Below are 15,367 nucleotides of genomic sequence, written 5' to 3' on the forward strand. Positions count from 1 at the left end.
GTGTGTGTGTGTGTGTGTGTGTGTGTGTGTGTGTGTGTGTGTGTGTGGTATGCTTGCCTGTACAGGTGCACACAGAGGCCAAGTGCCAAGATCACAGGCATTTGTCATCATGCCACAGCAGAAATAACATTTCTAGAGCTACTTCTTATGGTGCCCATGGGTAGGAGCAGCTGGCCTAGTACCAAAGCATGGGTCACAGAAAAATAATTTGAGTAGGCGAAGGCAAGACATGTAGATTGTCACAAAAGTGTCATGTTTCCCATAGGGGCAGGAAACACTACACATGGCCTGAGTATGCCAGCCAGTGCTGAGACCAGCTTTGAAGCCAGTGGCCAGCAGCACTGTCCTGGGACCTTCGTAGCCTTGGGGCAGAGAGGTAGAAGAGCCAGCCAGATGGAAAGGGCTGCACTTAAAACCCACCCAGCAGGACTTAGACCCTTCTACGTTCTGGCTTTCTTTTGAATCATCTCTAATAGATTGGGCCTCTTCTGTGTCTTGTCCTTTTAATATGCATGAAGCAATGTAAGCATTCTACTGCATTTGTGCTACTCTGTCTTGTGGTACTTGAAAGCCATGATTAGCTTTCTACTGGTATTTATGGTTTTAAGTCCTGTCCTCGATGCATTTACATATTTTTAATAGGAGTCTGTGTGTGTTGGAGGTCAATCGATGGATGAATAGTTTTGAACAGGTAAATATAGTTAGGCCTAACAAGTCAGTGTAGCTGAAAAGGTAATTGGTAGCATGTATTTGGAGAGTAAATTGTTGCTTCCAGTCATAATCCCCCATTCCCAACATTTAGAAACAAAAAACAGCCTCGGTGCAGAGGAAGATAGCTAAATTGAATAGCAGAAAAGGACAAGCTTGAAATACTGGTTAACCAATGAACCGAGACCCATTAGAGTAAATTACCGAGCATGGGAACATAGCCCCACTGCTTGCTGGCTGGGACAAGTCAACACTCTGGCATCCATTTGTTTAAAAGGAAGCACACAGCCTCATTTGCACTGTTGGCATGCTTGGAGTAATAGAGAAAGAGATGGCCATAGAAAGAGGGATGTAGAAACTATTCTGCCAGAGAGAGAAAGACAGACCTGCTTCCCAGTAAGTGGGTTTGCTTTTTGGTCACATTTGCTCAGGCCCATATGGAAAGAGTATCCTAAGGAGATATCCTAGAACCACTTCCTTAGACGCCCGGAATAAACAGACAAACAGGTCACAAAGCCACAAGTTCTTTACCTCTGGCATTTGCCCTGACAACTCCTGAGAACAATTTATAGATCCAGAAGGAGACAAGGAATATCAGATCCCTCAAGCAAGTAATTGACAGAGAAAGAATAGCCTGTCACCCAGGAGAATTGGGAGCCTGGACATCAGTTACAGTTTATTTAGCTACACCGGACCCTGATTGGCTGACGGTGTTCTAGAGTCACCTTTGAGCAGATGCTGTCTAGACAGAGATGGTGAAGACATCTCTGTGTTGCTGTGACACAGACCTTACTTTTTGGTCTTGCCACTGGGAGGGAGTGGGGATAATCCAGCGCTCCTGTTGCAGAGCTGTGGTAGCCTGTGGAAGCTGGACAGCACCTTGGAACTGTCTGTCCCTGGAGTCACCACAAGTGCACACTTTTGTAGCATCCCAGAGACCCAGCACAGAGTCTGTACTGACTGGACGATTGTAAATGTCTGAACCACAAAGATAAGCCCCAATTCAGCTAACTAGATTCCATTAGCACACTTCCTGCCTACCCAGGCCACCAAACCCCAGGTGGCTCACTGGAGCACCCCAGCGCTGATCCTGAAGGAATGCTTTTCTTCTGTTGGTTTGGCCTCTGGAGTTTATTAGGTACGGACTGATACCGTCAACTGTAGATAGGGCTGAAGTGAAGGGAGATGGCTGCCTACATGAAGTGAAATTCAATAAAACCGCATTTTAAGTGAAAAATCAGTATAAACACCAGGCTTCTTTGCCATGGAAACAGAGGTTGCTTAGAAACTGCCTAACAGCGAGTTCTAAATTTTTTAAAGTCAAGTTATCATTTAAGCTACACGGCCCTACAGGTTATTGAGAGATAATCACCTGCCTCGGGACATGTGGAGGCATGAGGCACAGCTGAGTGCTTCCTGTGCTCTGGGAGCCAGGGAATCTCTTGATAACTGTGCTCCCAGGAGCCACCAATTTGGGCCTAGGGGAAGGAGAAAGGAGTTTTTGTTTAGGAGTTAAATGGTGTTCAGATATTTTTTAGAAAGTGTTTCTCTTTGGGTTTGAAAAAAAAAGATGAAACTGGCCATTTGGCATGTTCAACAGCTGTCCCTGCCGTGTCTGGAGATGCGTTCCAGGCAGTTGCCCTGGTCACTCAAAGCAAGGGGGCTTGCCTTTGTCTTGTGCTTGATCATGCAGAAAGGCTGGGTGGGAAGTGGCCCCAAGCAAGGTGCTCCAGATTTGGGAATCAAAGCCAGGCCTCTGGAGCCCTCACACCCAGCCTGCCTGGCCTCAAGCTTTGCTCCTAGTGGCAGAGCCGACAGGGCTCAGGTTAAGAATTTGTCAGTGTTTAGGGTTCAGCAGACCGAATGCCTCCCACCCAGCAAGAGTACAGCTGCGCCTGCCAGCCATCTGCTCACATGGCACAGGGTTCGTCCCCACCTCAGGCAAGCAGAAGGGAAAATACACTGTAACATTTTGCTGTCCCTGAAATAATGGGCAAAGCTAGAACACTGGTAGAGAATTGGGTCTCACCAAGGCACTGTGGAGTTGAGTGAAACAAAAGACAAATGTCTTGCCCTTTTCAGACTGAGCATTATCCATAGCAGATGATGCTGCTAGTTGGTAGTAGTAATCATTCCTCAGGTGTGCACTCGCCCCCCATCTCTCTCTCTATCTCTCACTTTCTCATTCTTTCCCTCTCTTCTCCCCTCCCCTCCTCTCCCTCACTTCCACTCTTCCCCTCTCTCTCCTTCCACTGCCTCTGTGTATGTGTCTGTGTCTGTCTCTCCTTGACTCCCACCTCTCTCCCTCTCCCCACTTTCTCTATCTCTGTATCTCCACCTCACTCTGTCTCTGGAACAGTGCTTTCATTAGATACTCAGAGTGCTTCCCTGGCCCTTCCTCCCCTCAGAACAATCCCGTGGGGAGGCTAGGCTGTGATCATCTTTGGGAGAAAGTGCAGGTTCTAGAAGTGGGATGATTTGCTTCTAGCAGCTGAGCCTGGAAGAGGAACTTGCATGCTCTCTACCCTTTCAGGAGCAAAGCACTGACATTCAAAATGATTCCTAAGAGCTTGACTTTGCTTAATAAAAGCAGGTGAGCTCTGTACATGCTTTCTTTGCTTCCCTGCCAGCATTTTATTTCTAGATCTCCGAGAGTGAATGCAGCATCCCATTCAGCCTGATGTGTTGGAGCCTGTAGGCAAAGCAGAGCTTTGGCTGAGCTGGGCCATGGCACCTTCTGCTGACTGCTGCCCAGATAAAAGCATTCCTTGAAGGAAGAGCAGCTGCAGCTTGAGAAATTGTTCCAGTTCTTGAGAAAAAAAAAAAAAAAATCAAATGAAATCATTTGCATTCTAACAGTCTTTGGCACCAGGGGAAAACTGTCAACGGTGTCACGTGTAAACAGAAATGTGCTTCCCAGTTTTTGGTGTGTTTTTTATCATTTCCTCACAACTCTAATTATCAAAGATATTTTTGTTTTTAAACAAAAATTGTCTCCCACGCAGGCCCCATCTCTTTTCTGCAGTGAAGTGGAAACGATGAATTAGAATATTATAATCACTTCTTCAGCAACCACTGCACAGGTTATAAACACAAGATTATTCTAAGCTAAGAAACCTAAAATTGTTTAGGCCCAGCACATTTTCAGAGCCTCCCTACACATAGGCAGGTACGTGTGTGTGTGTGTGTGTGTGTGTGTGTGTGTGTGTGTGTGTGTGCGCGCGCTCCTACCACCTACCTCTCCCCCTTCTCCCCCCCACCCCCCGGCATAGGTCTATCACACACAAGGCAAAAAAACAAAACTTTTTGGCTCGGCTTTTCCTGGGGCACTGGTTTTTCAGATTAATGAAATTAAGAACCAAAAACTAAGTTTTCTTTAGCAATCATTTTATTCCCTTTTGACACTCGAAAGTATGCTAGAGGTCCCTAGAAATAACTGACAAGAATGAGATTTGATTCATCAGACAGATGATGGATGTTTGTTTCTTGATACACAGGAGGGACCAACTGCGGGGACCTGTAGGTGCGAGGTCCCTTTGTGAAACAGCAGCAGATCTGCAAAGTCTGGGCACGTGGTGATCACCTGGCGTGTGTAAACACTGAATGTTTGTTGCATTGTGTTCAGGGGGTGGTGACAAAGGGCTTGTTCTGTACAGATGAATTTGTTTTAATCCAGCACTAGTTAAATCTGTGGTAGAGTGCTAATACGGGGGCTGGTAGCCTTTTTAGCTAGTAAATATACATCAAGTGGAGATGGGAAGAACAATATACAATGGCACACATGTGTGAAACTCTGTAACAAAACCCGTTACTATGTGTGCTAACTTAAAAAACAAATGCAAAATATACCTGGAGATTGGAGAGAGATTGTGAAGGGACATGCCATGGAGCCTGATGACCTGAGTTCAGTCCAGGACCTACACGGTGGAAAAAGCTCACTCCTGCAAGTTGACCTCCACACACATGCTATGGTATGCACATGTCCAAGAACACGCAATAAATAAATGAATGGATAAATAAATAAATGTTTAAATGGAGTCATTAGGGACTGATCTGTATTTTAAACCTCAGCGAAACCCTCAAAAATGAGAAAACTGAAAAACGGATGTGGTTGGTTGTACTAAAGGAGCTCACAAGCACTGGTAAGTGGAGGCAGGAAGATCAGAAGTTCAAGGCCAACCTTTACTACGGAGCAAGGTTGAAGTCAGCTACATGAAGTGGGAAGCAATGGGGAAACTGAGGCAAGACCAGGTATATAGTTTCCAAGGCTGCATAGCTACAGTGCATGATAAGTCAGTTCCTGTTCTTCCTTGATGACTTTAGGACCTTTTCCAGATCCTTTCCCACACTGTAAAGATTCCAGGAAGGGGCATTCCTCAAAGTCATTAGCTAGCCTCCTGACGTTACACAGTCCTCAGCAAGTGAGAGCCTGTTAGTCAGTGGACGTTCGTTGACTGCAATGTGCTAAGCCAGGAGAAACAGCAGCCACAGCCATAGCATTGGGACAGCTATAGGTGGGCAACTATTAAGTGCAGAAAGAGTGCTGAGAAAGGGAAAGATGGGGACCACCTGAACAGGGTGGGAAGGCAGTCCCACCGGCAGGGGACTCAGTGAGTGGCTGGTGGGGCCAGCACAGGGGCGCCTCAGCCATCCTGGCAGTGAACAGCCAGGTGTGTGGGGTTTACAGGAGGCTGGCCACTCTGGTGGCCCTGGATCAGAAACAGGAATTGAGCAGATAATAGCTAAAAGTTCAGGTCAAGATAAAGGATTTCATTCCTGGCAACATACCATGGCCTTGGCCCTTGAGCACCAAGTTGTGCTTGTACAGGACATGAGTATTATCTGCGTCAAGAGCCGTGGCCAGCCTCTGGTGGACACAGGTTCTGTTGGCCCAGTACCCAGACCTCTAAGAAGCCATGGCTCTGAGTGACCAGGATGGATTCATCCAGGGGCACATGAGGACCTTGAAGAAAAGTTAGGGTTTGCCCAGGTGCCCAGACAGAGCTGATGATGCAGGGCTAGGCCTGTCGTACCTCCCAGACTCCAGCTTTACCCTGAAGAGCTTCTTGTGTTGTCAATACTTCTTTCCTTGGACTAATTACTATTTTTCTCATCAGGGACCAGAAGCTGTTCGCCTGTTTCTGTTAGGCTTTGAAACCATCCTAATAGTCCTGTCTTAGGATCTTAAGTGGGTTCCTTCTGTTGTTTGAAGTGACTTAATATTGTGATCAGTTCCTTCTCAGAAAGTCAGTAAACAGCCCCTGTGATAAGCAGTAGCCTTCCCTCGTCCTCTCCTACCTCTTACTCCCGGACTCCTCTTTCCACAGTGTCTTCCTCCACCTGATGAAAGTAGACCCCGACTCCACCTGGCTCCTCCTGCATGAGCTGTACTGCCCCATGCAGCAGTTCACAGCCCCGCACCCCAGCCTTCACCCGGTGCAGCTGCAGGGGCCCACCGAGCAACAGAACCCCTATGCCGCCAATGTGCACCACCTGCTTCTCCAGCTCCAGGGACCCTGCCAGACCTACCAGCCTGCAGCTGAGCTAAGCCACCCCTGCTGAAGGTGGCCGTGGCAGCAGAGATGCAGTGAAAGTGGATGAGACAGCCAGTCGAGGTTTAAATTGACCTATCACACACTGCTTAGAAACTGGGCTGAAGGAAAGTAGCTCATGTTACTTATATTTCACTCTTCGTGTTTTCAGATGACATTGCCTGACAGCTCTGAGACGTTAACTCTCTAGCCTACTATCTGCACAGCCCCTCTGCCTCGCAGGTCCCTTTGTACATACCTACCTACCTACCTACACACACCTTTTGCTCCAAGCCTAAATTCAATTCTCAGCACCCACTGGTAGCTCACAACCGTCCGTAACTCCAGTTCCAAGGGATCCAACACCCTCTTCTGACTGCCTCGGGCACCAGCCGTGCATATGCTGCACAGACACACTCATGAGCAAAACACTCGTAAGATCAATAAATCTTTAAAAGGTGTTGTTAATTTTTGGAGGATTTTTTTCTTGCATTTCTTTACTTCAGGTTATGGGCTGTGCCATGTCACTAATCAGAGGACAGCTTTCGGGAATCACTTCTCTGCTTCCACTGTGTGGTTCTCAGGGGCTGGTCAGCAGGCTTGGTGGAAGCACCTCTACCTGTTGAGCCATCTTTCCAGCTCCCCACCTCCCACCTTTTTTTAAGGCAGAGTGTTACTCTGTGGCCTTGGCTGTTCTGGAACTCATGACAATTCTTCCTCAACTTCCTGAAGATTACAGACATGAAGTATCACATGCAGCAGAGAAGCATCTTTAAAATTGTATTTAATGTGTATGAGTGTTTTGCCTATATGTGTGTATGTATGTATGAAAGTATGTAAGTATGTACACCGTGTATGTGCTGGGTGCTGGCAGAGATCAGAAGAAAGTATCAGATCCCCTGGAACTAGAGTTACAATGGTTGTGAGCCACCATGTAGGTACTAAGAACCAAACTTGGGTCCTCTGGAATAGGAGAAATAAGTGCTCTTACCTGCTGAGCCATCTCTCCACTCCTGTCAGCTTGATTTTTTAGTTTTTTATTGTTGTTACTAAACGTAATAGCGCTTGGAAGGGCTGGGGTGTGTGTAGCTAAGCAGTGAAAGTACCTAAGGCCTTGGGCTTGATTCTAGGAGCACATATAAAATGTACTCACTTCTGTAAGCCAGCAGCCCTGGTTCTCTGGCCAGTCTTGCCCGCTTGTCTGGCTCACTGATGTGGGGGTTATTTTTACACAAGCTTTCCAGTGCCTACCGTGGCTGCATCTGAAAAGCCCAGCAGGGATCCTTGAGCGATATCAAATGTTCAGGGTCTTCATTTCCTCATCGCATTGGGTCAGGATTAAACTAAGCTCTATACATTGGGGGTACTGTTGTGTCCCCTAATGCTTCCCTCTGTACAGCTTCCCCCTGCACCTCTTTCCTTGGAGGGTTTGCTGTAAGGACACAGGCTGTCTACTCGTGGCCTTCTAGTTGCTGCATGGATTTACTAATTGCATCCACGCAGGGTCAGCTCAGGTTCTTCTCAGAGTTCCGTAAACTGGAAATAGCAAGAATCCCAAGTCCGGCATGTTTTGGTTTTGGTTTTTTCCAGTTTCCTGGCTTCACACCATCCGCTGTAGGTGCTGTTATTTGACTCCAGCAGCAGCTACGGACCTTCCCTGTATCAGTAGCCATTGGCGTGCCCAGCTGTTAGCAAATACTGCAGTGCCAGGCCCCCTGTGCAGGCTTGCCTTTGCCTGGGGTATCTGTGTACCAGGACTCTTTCCTTCCTTCAGCATGTGTGGCCTACAGCTACCATGCTGTAGAAAAGGCAGAAAAAAATACCTGATTTTTTTTTTCCCCTAGCTGAGGAACTTAGCACAGAACACATTGGAATATGGCCCAGCCTGCACAGGGGCTGGCGACAAATGCCCTTCTAGGCAGCAGCCAGGTAACTCCGGAGTGATGTGGATGATCCCCAAGCTCCAGCACCTCATTGGCTTGAGCAGACATTGGACTAGTTCCACCGAGTGCTGTCTTCCCTGCCAGGGCAATGCGATGTCCAGCCCTCTCAGGTCTCGGTGTCTCCACTCTGCAGTTGGATCCTCATGGGCTCCCTCTCTGTCTTCAGTGGTCCAGCGCAAGGATGGAGGTGTCAGAGGTCAGACCAGAGGGAAGGCTTTAAGTCTCCTGGGTACTGGCCCCTCCAGGTATCTGATGAAATGAAGACTGGTTCCCCAGGGAGATGCTCCTGCTCCTCGTCTGCCACCCTGGAGGGCACTGCACCATCTCACGTGCCATCACGGAACTCCAAGACTTCACCTGGGCTCCTGCACTGAGAGGCCATGGCGGCACATGGCATCACTGCCTCTTCCAGTGAGTTCTGGGCTGGCTTTGTTCCCGACTCCGGGTAGAGGGATAAGGCTAACTCATTCTCTAGCCTCTGACACGCGAGAAAACGGGTCCACAGGCGGCACCTTACAAAGTGGAGCGTTGTACAGCTGCTGAATGTGTGGCTAGCGTTCCCAGGGTGGACCTGGGGCAGAGGGAGGCAACAGGGGCGGCCAGAAGACATTGCCTGCCTGCTCTCTGATTCCAGCAGGCAGATCATTACACTTGACTTAAACAGCAACAAGAAACTAGTGTGCTCTGTTTCACTAGTTTCTGTTTCACAAGAAACTAGTGAAACTCTGTTACTACATGGAGGCGACTTCAATTTTTAACCTGCCCCGCTGACACAGGTAGCCCTTGTGAGCATTGGTGTCACACAGTAGGCCTTCCCCTCTTCCAGCTTGCTGAGGTGGGAAGAGCTTCTCCTTTCCCTCAGCATGCAGTAGCACCAGGACACTGGGCAGACAGTGTTGCCAGGCCTGGAGAGTGGCCGGGTCAGGAGTTCGAGGCCAACCTGAGGTACATAAGACCCTATGTCAAAAAACAGAGAAAGGACTGGTGAGATGGCCCAGCTGTTAAAGGCTCTTGCCACAAAGCCTGCCAGCCTAAATTCAATCCCAGATCCCATGTAAAGGAAGAGCAGAGCACAGCACACACATGCAAACACTCATACTCACACAACAACAAACTGAAGGATAAGAATGAGGGATTGATGCTGGGTGGTGGTGGCTCATGCCTTTAATCCCAGTACTCGGGGGCAGAGGCAGGCGGATCTCAGAGTTCGAGGACAATCTGATGTACAGAGTTCTAGGACAGCCAGGGCTGCACAGAGAAACCCGGTCTCAAAAAAGAAGATGAGGGGTAGACAGTTGAGTTAATAGAGTGCTTGCCTTCTGAGCATAAGGAACCAAGTTCAACCCCCAGAACCCACATAAAAAAAGCTGGGTATGACAGGCCAGCTAGCCTTGCCTGCTTGGTAAGTTTCACCAGGCCTTTCTCAAAAACACAAGGTAGAGGCTGGAGTGGTGGCTCACCAGTTAAGAGCACTGCTTTTGCTGAAGACCCATGTGGCGGTTCACAGCCACCACTAACTCCAGTTCTAGGACACCCAGTGCCCTTTCACTCCCCATGGGGTCACGTAGTACATGCACATACGTGCAGGCAAAACACTCATACACATTAAAAAAAAAAAAAAAAACAGGTTTAAGGTAGGTGGCAAATTTAAAAAACAGGCTGGAGAGGTAGCCCAGGGGTTAAGAGCACTGGCTGCGCTTCCAGAGGACCTGGTTCGATTCCCAGCACCCACGTGGCAGCTCGCAACTGTAACTCCAGTTCCAGGGGATCCAACACACAGACAAAACACCAGTGCACATAAAATAAATCACAAATAACGAAATGAATAAATGGTGGGTGGGCCCTGAGGGGGACGCTTGAGGATGACCTCTGGCCTCCGTGTGTGCACCGCACCGCATGGGCACACAAAGAAAAATGAATAGATGGATCTGGGCTCTACTCTGAAGGCAGTAGAAGGTTCTAGAGGGTCCAGGGAGATGGAGAACTGGAGCTAGGACATCCTGTGAAGGTGGCTGGAGGTGCCGTCCACTGTGGAAGGAACATGGATGTTTGGGTATATTCCACACTGGGCTGGGTTCCTGCCTCTGAGTGACTGTATGATCTTGGACTGGTCATTCTTACTTTTTGAGCTTCATTTCCCAACACTCGCGGGCAGTTTCTGCCTCGGCCTCCTGCAGCTGCTGTGGGAGGAGGAACTGTGAACTTCACCGTCAGTCACAGTGGCTGCGTCTCCTGCTTTCCAGCCTGTTGCCCGTCGTTACATGCCCCTCCAGACAGTGCTGGCTGAGAAGGCCCCTGGCCAGCCCTCAGCATGACTGACCCACCTTTGAACTAAGGGAACTCTAGGGTTGGGGCTAGACAGAGACTAACAAAAGAGTGCAAATACCTGAGCTGCATCTGCGGGAAGGAGACTGCAGTGTCGTGGGTGCATTCAGCTGGGAAATGCTTGCTTGGGCAGGCTGCTGGTGGCTGTTTTTTCAGTTCTGCAGAGAAATGCTCCAGGAAGATGAAGCCTTGGGAAAGCAGAGTGTTCAGCCAGGGCCTGGGAAATGTGAGGACCTTCAGAACAGGGAAGAATTGCATGCTTGTAGGCATACAAGCATAGACATCCCTGCCAATGTCTGCATCCACGCCATCTGCTGTGGGGGTGGTTAGAGACGCATCCTAGCATGAGCACCAAGAGGCCAGAATACGCCACGCGCCTGCCCAGCCTTTGACTCCTTTGCTTGTGACCTTTGTTCTCCAGTGTCCTCTATCTCCTGTAGCCCGTAGCCAGTTCCAAGTGGCCATTCATTCTCTTTCTCCTTCAGAAAGGGCCAGATGAAGTCCAGAGTTCCTGCTGTCCAGCTTAGTGCACTGTCTCACTCCAAAGAAGCCATCAGCCTTCCGAATGTATGTGTCACCACTGCTCAGCCTGATTTTTTGGTTTGGTTTGGTTTTTGGTTTTTCTGAGGTAGGGTTTCTCTGTATAGCCAAGGCTGGCCTCAAACTTATAAAGGTCCGCCTACCTCTGCCTTCCTAGTGCTGTGATACCTCCAGCTTTTTTAAATACCCTTTAAAAATATTTTTTTATGCTGGCAGTGGAGGCAGAGGAGGTGGATCTCCGAGTTTGAGGCCAGCCTTCTCTACAGAGTGAATTCCAAGACAGCTAGGACTACTCAAAGAAACCCTCCCATACACACACGCGCACATACCTGGCCCCCCAAAAAAAGGTAATTTTTTTTGTGTGTATGCATATGTGTTAATTGTGGGAGCATAAATGTGTGAGAGGAAGGCACGTGTGTGCAGGTGTACATGTACATGCATACATGTATGGTTGTATATGGAGGTCAGAGGTCAACCAGGGGTGTCCGTTCTTAGGAGCCACTCATCTTGACAGGGTCTCTCACTTGGTCTGGATCCCACAGCTGGCGGACAGGGAGCCTGGGGAGCTCCCTGTCTCCACCCACCAGCCCTGGGATAGCTAGGTTGTCAGCCACAACTGGCTTTCTTGTCAATGCTGGGCACTGAACTCAGGCCCTCATGCTTACAAGGCAAGCACTTTAACAACTGGCCTGTTGTTCCAGCCTCTTTATATTCTTTCAGAAAATATGAAAATCATTTTAGCTCAAAGGTCTAATAAAAATAAGCAGATGGGTTGTTTTGAGTTGTGTTGTTTTTGTTTTTGTTGTTTTTTCTCCCGACCATAATTCGACAATCCTGATCTACATCTTCACAGACGGGCCTGGAGGCACAAGTTCAGGTCAGTTCACCCTACATACGGAGAAGGAACTGAGGCGATGTCATTTCCATGAAAGCAAGAGCTGTGTTTAGTTTTCCTGCAGAAGCCGAGATGGGGAGGAGGAAAATGACAGCCATTTATCACCTTGCATTTGCAGCCTGTCACAGCGACAACCAGCTGGAAGGGGAGTGGGAAGGGGTTTTGAGCAAAGCTTGGGCCACACCTACACAGCTTTGAAAGCCAGGCCTGGGACCCAGCCTCGAGGGATCAGCCCGATCAGCTCGGAAGGTTCTCCGAGAGGAAGTGTGGAGAGCATTTTAGGAATGTTCATCTCCTGGCGGCAGGGCGAAGAAAAGGGAAGGGGGAGAGGCTGGCGACGGAATCGTGTTTCTCGGAGTCCCAGGACGAGAGCGTGTACCTCTTCCATCAGCGCGGGCGTGTTTGACGCGCGGTAGTTCACGAGCGACTTGAGGCACATAAATACGGGCTTTAAAGTTTAAAAGTACGAAGTGAGATGAATGGGGCCTCTGATGAGGCCCGGGTCCGGGGCAGCGTGGAGGCGCCCTGGAAATGATTGTCCTGGCTCCAGCTGTGCGGAACAATGCGGGAGCCCCCTCTCCCTTTGTGCATCTCGCCCCGGTCCTCCGCGGCTGCCTGATTGGAAGCCGAGAGCCCGGATTGCCTTTCCTCCAGAGTGAGGAACAGAGGCCAAATTTCAGAAAATAATTCTGAGTGATGGGGGACTCTGGCGAGGCGCTGATTGCTTTATAAATGGCATTCTCCCCGCACCCCCCGCCCCCGCCGACTCCGGGAGGCAGCGGCTTTTCAAATCATTGCCTGAAAAGCGGCCTGATTTCCCCCAGGAATCATCTTCCACATTAGAGCCTCGCCCACCCCTTCCTACAGTTTTACCCGGGGCCGAAGTCTGTCTGCAGAGCCCAGAGAGGGGGCGGGCCCTCGTCCCTTCAAAGCCTCGGGCCCCGAGCGCTGGTGGAAACGCCCCTCGCGGCGGCCGCGCTCCCGCTGCCGGGGAGGGTTAAAAGGCTCCGACGACCCGCTGCCTCCGCCCCGCCCTCGGCTCCCGGTGCTTGGGTAATTTGCCATTCTGGCCGCGCAGCAGCGCTGGGTCTCAGCCTCCCCTCTCAGCCAGTACCCTCACGTCTCCGCTGCCTCCCACACAGGCCTCAGAAGTGAGGAGGGCGCCTTTCAGAATCGAGGGCCGTTTCCAGGGAAAGAGGGGAGGGGAGCCTGGGGTTGCTTCTGGAAATACAGAATCTGCCCCGCCCCCCGTGCAGATGTGCCGCGGAGGGACGCCCCAGAGTGTCCCGCCTCCCGCTGGCCCGTCATCCGGGGACACCCCCCCACCATGTTCCTGTTCCGCCCCAGACGCGGTCCCAGTTCCCTGGAGAACACCAGAGATGGGAACGAACCTGGTCCCGCCCCTAAGTGAGCTTGGGTGGAGTTCTCTCCTGAAGAAGGTGAAGAAGGGCTCCCAGGGACATCCCACCTCCTGAGACACCTGATTTTGAGACCTTGGTGGCAACATGAAAGCTGGCTCTCTGACTGGTGCGCGTTCCTTGAAGGTTGGCAACACATGAAAATGTGTGTGCCCAGGCCATTCCCTGTGGCACCGTTTCTTCTAGAGATTCTACAAGACTCATTGGCTCGCTGGACCCTATGTGATTGTGGAGAGTTGGAATGTTGCTGATCTGGAGTTAAGTTATCTCGGGCTATTTTTGGCGCAATAGCCATTTTTTTCCCCCACTCTGCGTCTTTAGCTGATGTCCTCACGACTGTTAGATCAATCCTTTCAGGCTCCCAGCTTCCAGCCGCCCAACTGCTAAGCTTAACATCATCAGAGACTGTTTGAGGCCTGCCGAGGCTTCCCCACTTGGCACTGAAGTACTCGTGAAACTTACCACATTGGAACACGGCCCATAGGGCAAGGCAGAGTGCTCCCAGGCCACGGGCACCCATATTTGGCTCCAGAACCAACTCTCTCCTACTCCTTTGAGGTGAGAGTTGTGTTTGTGTGTTGACTCTCCTTAGTTACAAAAACAGTCACATACCAGATGTCGGTATGACGAAGCAAAAGGCAGAAAGCAACATGGTCACAAGATGGAACCGTCTGGGGCAGGCGAGACCCCTGGCATCCCTGCCCCTCCCCCCTCCCCAGCAGATGGGTTCAGTTCCCAGGACCCTCATGGACACAGCCGTGACTCAACATACAAGATTTCCACTGCTCTCTGTTAGCGTATGTGGGCGCCAGACAAGAGTGGTACAAATGCACACCGGACAGCGCACATCTTTAGAACAGTGCTGGGCCACGTGTTTAAAAACAGTTTTGTAGAGCTGTTTTTCAGATTTGTTTTCCTGTGTGTGTGCGTGCGCGCTCGTGTGCCCATTGGATCCTGTGGAGCTGGAAGTGTGGGCAGTTTGAGACACACACTGTGGTGGACACTGGGAGATGAACCCTGATTTTCTGGAAGAGCCATCGATGCTCTTAGCTGCTGAGCCTCCCCCCAGCCCCCAGAAACTATGAGGATGTAAGCATATGCACTGTTTATTCAGCAATCCTGCTATTCAGGAGAGGGCGCACTGGCTGTTCTTCCAGAGGACCGGAGTTCAAATCCCAGCACCCACATGGCAGCTCACAACCCTGTAACTCCAAGGTCTGACGCTCCCACACAGATATACAGGCAGGATGACTGCTCTTCCAGAATTTTTTTTGTAATTTTTTTTAGGTATGTCTCATGTGTCCAAATGTGTTCCCTGCATATATGTGTGTGTCCTGTGCATGCCTGGTGCTCACAGAGGTCAGAAGAAGGCTTTGGTTCCCTGAACTGGAGTTACAGATGCTCGTGAGCCACCTTGTGGGTGGTGGGAATCGAACCCAGGTCCTCTGCAGGAGCAACAACTGATCTCAAGGACTGGGGCATCTCTACAGCCCTCGGAACTTTCTTACCACATGTGCAGGGCTGATTTGTAGCATGTTTGCAGGTACATGTTTGCATTAATAAAAGATTCACAGTAGCCTAAAAGTCTGGCCAAAATGAGGCTAATGAGTCCCTGGTGAGGTGCATGGCGTGTCTCGGCCTTCCAGACACGAGGCTGCTCATGTATAGTTCCAGATGAAGAGCGGGCTGCGAGTGGGGAGAGCCTGGCTTAAGGCAGAGCTCTTAAAGGAAGAAGCCCAAGTGCAGCCTCTGGGCGGGGCGGGGAGAGCAAGGTGAGATGTCTTCAGAAAGTCCTCTTAGCCGAGCGTGGTAGTGCATGCCTTTAATCCCAGGCAGAGGCAGGTGGGTCTCTGTGAGTTCAAGGCTAGGCTAGTCTACAAAGTAATCCAGAACAACCAGAGCTGTTACACAGAGAAACTTCATCTCAAAAAACCAAAAATATATAAATAAAGTGAAGAAGAAGAAGAAGAAGAAGAAGAAGAAGAAGAAGAAGAAGAAGAAGAAGAA

At 50.0% G+C, this 15,367-nt stretch overlaps 1 protein-coding gene across 2 annotated transcripts in view; it reads left to right on the forward strand.

The window, feature by feature from the left end:
- Positions 1 to 6,707, forward strand: part of Tti1 (TELO2 interacting protein 1) — a 46,712-nt gene extending 40,005 nt beyond the window's left edge. For both annotated transcript variants that reach the window (XM_055602448.1, XM_055602449.1), the window contains exon 8: positions 6,036 to 6,707. In XM_055602448.1, the coding sequence (XP_055458423.1) occupies positions 6,036 to 6,270 (235 nt within the window). In that variant the 3' untranslated portion in view covers positions 6,271 to 6,707. The remainder of the gene's footprint in view (positions 1 to 6,035) is intronic.
- Positions 6,708 to 15,367: the final 8,660 nt, after the last annotated feature.

The sequence above is a fragment of the Psammomys obesus genome, unplaced genomic scaffold (assembly GCF_907164565.1).
Source record: "Psammomys obesus unplaced genomic scaffold, mPsaObe1.curated_primary_1811, whole genome shotgun sequence".
Lineage (NCBI taxonomy): Eukaryota > Metazoa > Chordata > Mammalia > Rodentia > Muridae > Psammomys > Psammomys obesus.